The 8,778-nt window shown below is 45.3% G+C and overlaps 1 protein-coding gene across 1 annotated transcript in view; it reads left to right on the top strand.

Annotated features, from left to right (window-relative positions):
• The window catches only part of LOC124606867 (juvenile hormone esterase-like), a 143,362-nt gene extending 137,619 nt beyond the window's left edge, over nucleotides 1-5,743 (top strand). Inside the window, exon 10 of the mRNA XM_047138955.1 lies at nucleotides 5,474-5,743. Within this exon, the coding sequence (XP_046994911.1) occupies nucleotides 5,474-5,642 (169 nt within the window). The 3' untranslated portion in view covers nucleotides 5,643-5,743. The remainder of the gene's footprint in view (nucleotides 1-5,473) is intronic.
• Nucleotides 5,744-8,778: the final 3,035 nt, after the last annotated feature.

Genomic DNA, 8,778 nt, shown 5'->3' on the forward strand with positions numbered 1-8,778 from the left:
ATTCAGTGTCCCCTCGACGATCACCAGTGGTGTACGGCCAGTGTAGGAGATCGCTCCCCAGACCATGATGCCGGGTGTTGGCCCTGTGTGCCTCGGTCGTATGCAGTCCTGATTGTGGCGCTCACCTGCACGGCGCCAAACACGCATACGACCATCATTGGCACCAAGGCAGAAGCGACTCTCATCGCTGAAGACGACACGTCTCCATTCGTCCCTCCATTCACGCCTGTCGCGACACCACTGGAGGCGGGCTGCACGATGTTGGGGCGTGAGCGGAAGACGGCCTAACGGTGTGCGGGACCGTAGTCCAGCTTCATGGAGACGGTTGCGAATGGTCCTCGCCGATACCCCAGGAGCAACAGTGTCCCTAATTTGCTGGGAAGTGGCGGTGCGGTCCCCTACGGCACTGCGTAGGATCCTACGGTCTTGGCGTGCATCCGTGCGTCGCTGCGGTCCGGTCCCAGGTCGACGGGCACGTGCACCTTCCGCCGACCACTGGCGACAACATCGATGTACTGTGGAGACCTCACGCCCCACATGTTGAGCAATTCGGTGGTACGTCCACCCGGCCTCCCGCATGCCCACTATATGCCCTCGCTCAAAGTCCGTCAACTGCACATACGGTTCACGTCCACGCTGTCGCGGCATGCTACCAGTGTTAAAGACTGCGATGGAGCTCCGTATGCCACGGCAAACTGGCTGACACTGACGGCGGCGGTGCACAAATGCTGCGCAGCTAGCGCCATTCGACGGCCAACACCGCGGTTCCTGGTGTGTCCGCTGTGCCGTGCGTGTGATCATTGCTTGTACAGCCCTCTCGCAGTGTCCGGAGCAAGTATGGTGGGTCTGACACACCGGTGTCAATGTGTTCTTTTTTCCATTTCCAGGAGTGTACATGTCCCGTGGATATGAACGTCCTAACTAACCTAAGGATACCACACACACCCATGCCCGAGGCAGGATTCCAACCTGCGACCGTAGCGGTCGCGCGGTTCCAGACTGAAGCACCTAGAACCGCTCGGCCACACAGGCCGGCTACTGGTAAGATATCAAATATGTGACATAAATGCCCGTATTTTCTTTTGATTGCATTGACTTAAAAAAATTAAATGTTTTACACCACAAAGGGACCGTAGACCTCAGTATTTAACATAAATTTCAACTTCATACTTCTACCCGTTCCTGAGAAAAAGAGGTCTTAAACAGACGGACACACAGACGACAGACAGAGAAATAAAAATGACAGAAAACTTTTTTCGTGTGATATAATTGCAAAGTAACAATTTTCAGATGTTTTCCCTTGCTGTTAAACCTCGCTTCTTCCAGATTTCACAATTCTAGGTGAATGGGGAGTACCTTATAAGTTTTGATGACAGAATTTGCAAGTATCAAAATATGTGCGATAAATTCCCGTACCTTTTGGTTGCATTGACTTAGAAGCTTAAATGTTTTGCACCGCAAAGGGTTAGCAAATCTTAGTATATGACATAAAGTTCAACTTGATACATCGATCCTTCCCGAGAAAAAAAGGTTCTAACAGGAGGTCAGACAGACAACAAAGTGAACCTATAAGAGTTCCGGCTGAGTTACGGAACTCTAAAAGCAATACTAAAGTTAAATTTTATACTTCTTTTATTCCAAGGATGTCAACTTGTAGGCTTCGCTGCTACAGTAAAGCTTCGTCGTTTGATTATGATCATGTGACTGAAACCAGTTTCGGCAGATAAAGTGGACAAAACAGCAGTTTTTGGCGGAATACAACGACGTTTTATAAATGCTGTCTTACAGATATCCTACTCAACCTGGAAAAGCTGTTTCGAGGAAATTTATTCTGGAAATACCCTCGAGTAATCTCTTGCTCTAACGCGAACGAGAAGGTCGTGAAGACAGTGTCCAACTCATTTTAGAAAGGGTTACAGACAAGAACAGCTATCGCTTGTTCGAAAAACAATTAACGTAATAGCATAAAATACCACGAACTGTCTGACCTAGGATGGCTGGTTCGGGAGAAACGGAGGATTATTACGGTGACGACATCATTATATAAGGATAGAAACTAGGACTGGGGAAGAAAAGGACAGTTTCTGTCACAAAGGAACCTCCTGGCATTGCCTTTAACGATTTAAGTCTCACAAAATCTGCTACTGGATGGTGGCACTGCACTTTGAACCCCTATTCTCCTGAATGTGAAGCCTAATCCGTGATATGAAACTGGCTCATTTCAAATACGACTAGTGTATCTTATGCTCAGAACCCTATCATTCAATACGGAACACATCTGTTTGTGGTAAATAAATACACGCATTAGCCGAAACATTACGACCGCCTGATTAATAGCGTTTCACGTTTGGTATATAATACCTTTGTGGCATAGGTCCGACAAGGCCTTGGTCGATTTCCGGAGGTATATGGCACCAGTTGTCATCCACAGGTAACGCACTTTCTTGGTGGAATGGATGTGTGTCCCATCGACTTCAGACTGGGCGAACTGATGGCCAAGACGTCAACGTGAGTTTCCTATCATGCTCGTCAAACCAATGAAGCATGTTTCCGTAATCGTGACACGGACACATATCTTGCTGGGAGGTGTTATAGTAGTCAGGAAGGACATCAAGCATGCTTGAAGTGATGCACCTGGTGTTCACATATTCGGTGTATTCGATTAGTGCAGGATCCATGGAAGCCCAGGATAATGTCACACGTAGTACAGGGTTTCCATAATTAAAGTTCCAGTTTCAAACTGCTGTAGAAAGAGAACCCCAGTTCAGAGTGTCGTCAGTTTGAAGAGCATATTATTATACTGTCTGTTTGAACAGCATACTGTTATTGACGCAGGGGAAAACGTCATGGAAAAAAAATTTAAGGAAAATTTGACCAATGGATGGTGCTGTAAGCGTCAGAATATGCACACCATCAGACGCGCAGCACACTGCTGTTCCTCAGTTTGCGTCAGAGAAGCCCAACGTGAGTGTCTCCAAGAAGGATTGTGCGCTGCTGGTAAGGCTCTTTTACAAGAACGGTGATGAGAGTGCGCCAGTAACCCTGCAGAAGTTCCGGACGCTCAAGCTATAAGAAAGCCATTGGTCCTATGTCTGCTAAGGGTCTGGTGGAAATGATTACAAAATCCTAAAATACAGGTTATTTCGAAGTGCAATGTAGCAGAAGGAGAAAACAAGTTGATCCGACGTCTGTCGAAGATGTGGTCACAGCATTACAGAACGGATTCAAGTGGTAGTGTGGTGACATGCAGTGCGTGGGGAATTTCCGGAACGTTGGACATACCAGCGAGCACGGCGCATAAAATCTACGAAACATCCTGCATCGATATCCATACAAAAGTCACCTATGTTCGGGAGTTGCTTACTGCTGACCCGCTGGCAAGACAAACGTTGACTCTAGGAAAACATGCTCGCAAGGAGTTGGACAATGAATGTCTATGGAATGTTCTGTGGACAGACTAAGTCTATTTTCATCTCCACGGACATGTCGATCCGTAGAACTGCAGAATATGAGCAATGGAAAATCCGCACGTATATCAACCGGTACCACTTCATTCCGCAAAGGTGATTGTCTGGTGCGGGTTGACGGCATCGTTTATTGTAGGGCTGTATTTTTTCGAGGAGATAAGTCGTGCAGGTGCTGTTACCTGTACCGTCACTGGTATACGCAATGAGAGTCTTTTGTGCACCAACGTCATTCTAAACACTTCAAGAGTGGGTAGGATCATCCTTATACAAGATGGCTCTTCTCCGCACATTGCACAGCCAGTGAAGAGGTTGCTTCAAACGCATTTCAAGAATGTCATTTCCCTACAGCTTGGTCGTCCAGATAGCCTGATCTTAATCCGTGTGACTTCTTGCTGTGGCTTCATTTGAAAGATGTTGTGTTCAGTGCTCCAATTACGAACGTAGCTGAAATGAAGACACACATTGCGCATTGCATTCTGAACACGTTCCCTGAGACATTCCGATCTGTTGTGGAACATGCTGTTTCTCGACTTCAACTAGGGATAAAAAACGGTGGACAGCATAATGAAGATGTCTTGCGCCAATCACACGACAACTAGACACCGATGTCATTTTGATTTTTAGGGGTGTTTGGCCTCAGGACAGTTAAAAACGGATTTTTCCCATCCGAGGTGGTACGACGTTGAGGTGGTGAATGGGTTTACCTAACTAATACTACCACAAATGTTGACTGCTGATCTTGTCCAGTCAGGCACACTGAAAACCTCATTTGCGCCAAGACCCTTACAACGCCATCTTTGGTAAAATTTTGTTTAATTTTTTTGCTCCATGAATTTTCCCCTTGCGTCAACAATATGCCTTTCAAATTTGACGTCATTCTGAGCAGTGGTTCTCTTCTACATAGTCTGAATAATTTGGACACCCTGTGTAAGACTACTCCCACCGGCCAGAATCCGTGGCACTGTGCACGTTTCGTGCAGTTTTTCGCCTGGATGGCAGTGTATATCCGGCCGCTGTGGCCGACCAGTTCTAGGCGCTTCATTCCGGAACCGCGCTGCTGTTACGATGCAGGTTCGAATCCTGCCTCGGGCTAGGATGTATCTGATGTCTTTAGGTTAGTTAGGTTTAATTAGTTCTAAGTCTAGGGACTGATGATCTCAGATGTTAAGTCCCATAGTGCTTAGAGCCATTTGGACCATTTTGAGCCAGTGTATACGGACACTGACGTCGACCTGGTGTAACATGAAACCTGATTCACCCGATCAGGCGACAATTGATTCACGGTACACTCTCCATTATCCTGTTTCTGCTGCAGTCGTAATTGACGAAATGATTGGGTCAACATGGGAAAACGTAGGGGTCGTCTACTGCGGAACCCGATACTCAATAACGTGCCCTCAACGGTGTACTCCAAAATACTTTTGCCTGCTGCAGCATTGTAATCTGTTGACAGACCTGCCGATTATCACTTATTCTGCTTCACAGGGCGGGAAAGCCTCCGACATCCATGTTCTCTGATGATACGTGGAGTCCACATAACTTGATTCCTACTTCTGGTTTCACCGACCTTCAGCCACTCTCCGTAGACGCCCCCGACCAGCTGCACCGTTTCCGAGATGTTCGTCCCCAGGCGTCGTACCATAAGAATCTGCCGTTTGTCAAAGTGACTTATGTCAATGGACTTCCGAGTTTTCATCCGAAATCGTCCCTAGAATGATTCCCCATTCGTCTCTGTTCCACTTATATTCTTATATACAGTACCGCACCACGTGCTCGCAAGCCTGCAACTCCGCCAGGCGGCATTTTATCTCTCAGTGTGTAGTGGGCATAATGTTTTGGGTCATTAGTGTAGCCCTATATGTTCTCGAAGGGTACACATACATAATTTTCATCTAATAACTCAGAACATCTGACAGCGAACAAGCAAAAGATATACTATAGACAAGTAAAAATATTTGGTGTCGGTATATGAACACTATTTGCTAATTGTACGCATTTTTGCACAGAAATCCAACTCCGGAGGCGGATCCTGTCATCTGGGAGCCCTATGACAACGTGACCCGCAGCTACATGCTCATGCAGTCCGTTTTCTCTCTCGCCAGCAACAAAGACGCAGAGAGGATGGATTTCTGGAACGAAAACGTGCCACTGCAGCCTTACGCCGACATTTTCTGAGAGTATATGAACAAAAAAGCACCAGCGACTCTTTCTACAGCCCAAAGGATAACAAACATAATTTCAGTTGAACTATTCCAGAATAAAACGCTTTCATTTTATTAAATATGTTGATCTCTATGTTAAGTAACTCATTGCCTCGAAATAGCACGAATAAGCTGAATGGAGAGAAACTAATAGTTGACTTTTCCAATATGGAACATAAATAAATGGTTGCAACACAGTGTAATATATCAACAGTAAAATAATAGCAGATGGGCATCTCCAGTAACAAAAGCATGGGACGGTTGAAGATTTTCAGATCCAGTAGTGAAACTTCTTGCAGCTAATATGCGTGGCCTACAACCAGGTAAGATATCAGAGATGGCTAAATATTTTTCAAAGGAGGGAGATATTACAAATTCGAGTTTTTCCATTAAGTGAAAAACTTGGAAAGAGATTTTTGCTCGTTAGGAAATTTTAAAATTGAGATAATGAGTACTGTCTTCAATAGTGAGTGAGTTTGGAGAAACAATGGAGATGCAACGCAATTAGAGTTTACAGTGGCATCTGGCGTGGCTCTGGAAGTGACCTGTGCAGCATCTGAATGGTTGCGAGTTCCTGTTGCTGTCTGACTGGGATACCAAATCCCCCTGCCTCCCAGTCAGCCCACAGGGAGGAGATGGACTGGATGAAAGCTAGACTGTCGACGAGCAGTGGGACCTATTGAAGTCCTCACGAGAAGCACCTGCGTGCAAGGCGCTGTTAGCCACTGAGGGTCCACTGTAACAAAAGGCCAAAGTATACGAATGCGTCGTGTCTGTTTTTTCGGACACGTCCAAAAGAACAAAGACCACACAGAACCAAATGGTTCAAATGGCTCTAAGCACTATGGGACTTACCATCTGCGGTCATCAGTCCCCTAGACTTAGAACTACGTAAACCTAACTAACATAACCACATCACACACATCCATGCCCGAGGCAGGTTTCGAACCTGCGACCATAGCAGCAGCGCGGTTCCGGACTGAAGCGCCTAGAACCGCTCGGCCACAGCGGCCGGCACACAGAACCCGCAACTGTGAAAAATATTATGTAAAGTGAAGGTGGAGGGGGAGAATGGAAAGGAAAAAATTCATGACTTCAGTTTTATGTGGAGTCAGTGGCGGCGAGTGAAAAATGTGTGTTGGGCCAAGCTTCAAGCCCAAGAATGCATCAAGCAGTGGGCTGACCAGACTCAGTGTTGAACGCAACTACGCAGACTATCTTGGTAGGCCCCTTGGCAGACCCACACTTCTCCCTAGCGCAATCTATTGCAAAAAAATGGTTCAAATGGCTCTGAGCACTATGGTACTTAACATCTGTGGTCATCAGTCCCCTAGAACCTAGAACTACTTAAACCTAACTAACCTAAGGACATCACACACATCCATGCCCGAGGCAGGATTCGAACCTGCGACCGAAGCAGTCCCCCGGTTCCGGACTGAGCGCCTGAACCGCTAGACCACCGCGGCCGGCGCAATCTATTGCAGTCACCGTTCATGTCTTCCATGCTCGCTACTTTGAAATCCCTGCAGGATTTCGGACATGATTGCGAATTTGCATTGAAAGTTGTGGATTCATAGCCCATTGAGGCAACTCATTTATATTAATGCGCTGTGTCTGTTTTTCTGGACATGTACAGACATAATCTGCGCACTTGCGCTGAACACTATGTCTGGGTGGTCCAGTGGTTAATGCAACTGCCTAGGAAGCAGAAGATGGTGCGTTAGAGGCCCGGTACGCCCACATTTTCACTCAGCGCCACTGACTCTGCATAAAGCCCCGATGCAGACGATATCACGAGTTCCTCTCCTTTCCTTTTCTCCCTCTCCACCTTCAATTTACATAAAAGGTCAAAGATTACAGTGGCGCTGTCATGTTCTAAAATGTACACAGTGGCTCTATCTATATTGGAGTTCATACCTGCCATGGAGGGTTGCCTTCATCCTGCGGCAACAGAAGGTGAGTTGGCAGTGGGATTGAGGGCGCAAGTCTTAACAGTGATACAGTAAGGCCGGCGACAGTATGAAAATTGCTCTTGAGATGGAGGGTAGAGATGACCACTGGCAGTCATGAACTCAGTTAGTTTTGCATTAGCTCCAGGATTTTGCCTTGACCTGTGATAAAGGACTTCTGTCAATGGTCAGTAGTAATCGTCAAAGTAGCTATTGCTATATAAGAATTAGTAGTACCAGCAGAAGCAAGGGTAGGAGTACAACAGTGTTAAATGGAAATTCGTCCACAAAGCACACGAACTACTGTATGCAGTATTTGGAAGGCCAAAAACCTGTATCAGAAAGTAATGACGAGTTTGCTATTAGTTATGAACTGATGAGTGAAGTTACTATCTGTATTTCATGAGAAGAGACACATTTTTCTTTTGTTACTGTTGTGCCGACTGCAGTGTGTAACAAGCTGCAGTCCACAGATTGTAGAAAATATGGGGTGGGGCAAAAATCACTGCCCACCATAATCCATGGAAAACATTAACGTAATCTGGATTGTTTGTGGTAATTACAGATACAAATACCAGAATGCACTACTGTATTTTTTCTAATGATTATAATTACAATCAGTAATTATTCGCACATACACTAGGGTGTATTCTATTACATCAAAGGTCTCTGACATTGTTCATTGTTGTTTCTAACCTGTTCTGAAGATGTTTTATGAAGAAGAACATGTTTTTAAAAACGAGGTACAAACATGGTTGTAATTTAATAATAAATGAGTGGAATAATAATTTCAACTCTGTTCCACCTACAACGAAAGCTATCTACAGTTTATGGAAACTTTTTGAGTAAAGTGGATCTACCATGCAATTGCTGTAGGTCAGGTGGACTATGAATAAGTGATAAAACTAAGATTAAAGTTTTACAAAGAGTTATCCAGAGTCCAAAAAAATCTACACGCAGGCTGTCTCACAAACAGGATTTTTTTAGATCTTCTGTTCAGAGAATTTAAACATTACATAACTCGTCTCATACAAGGGTTACTGGAAGACAATCCTGATCATAGGCTTCAATTTTGTGAGACATTGTTAAACGAATTAAGAGAAACAGTTCGAGAAATAATGTTATGTATCATCCTGTAACTTCAGTGAAGTGTTATGTTAT

The sequence above is a fragment of the Schistocerca americana genome, chromosome 3 (genome assembly GCF_021461395.2).
Source record: "Schistocerca americana isolate TAMUIC-IGC-003095 chromosome 3, iqSchAmer2.1, whole genome shotgun sequence".
Lineage (NCBI taxonomy): Eukaryota > Metazoa > Arthropoda > Insecta > Orthoptera > Acrididae > Schistocerca > Schistocerca americana.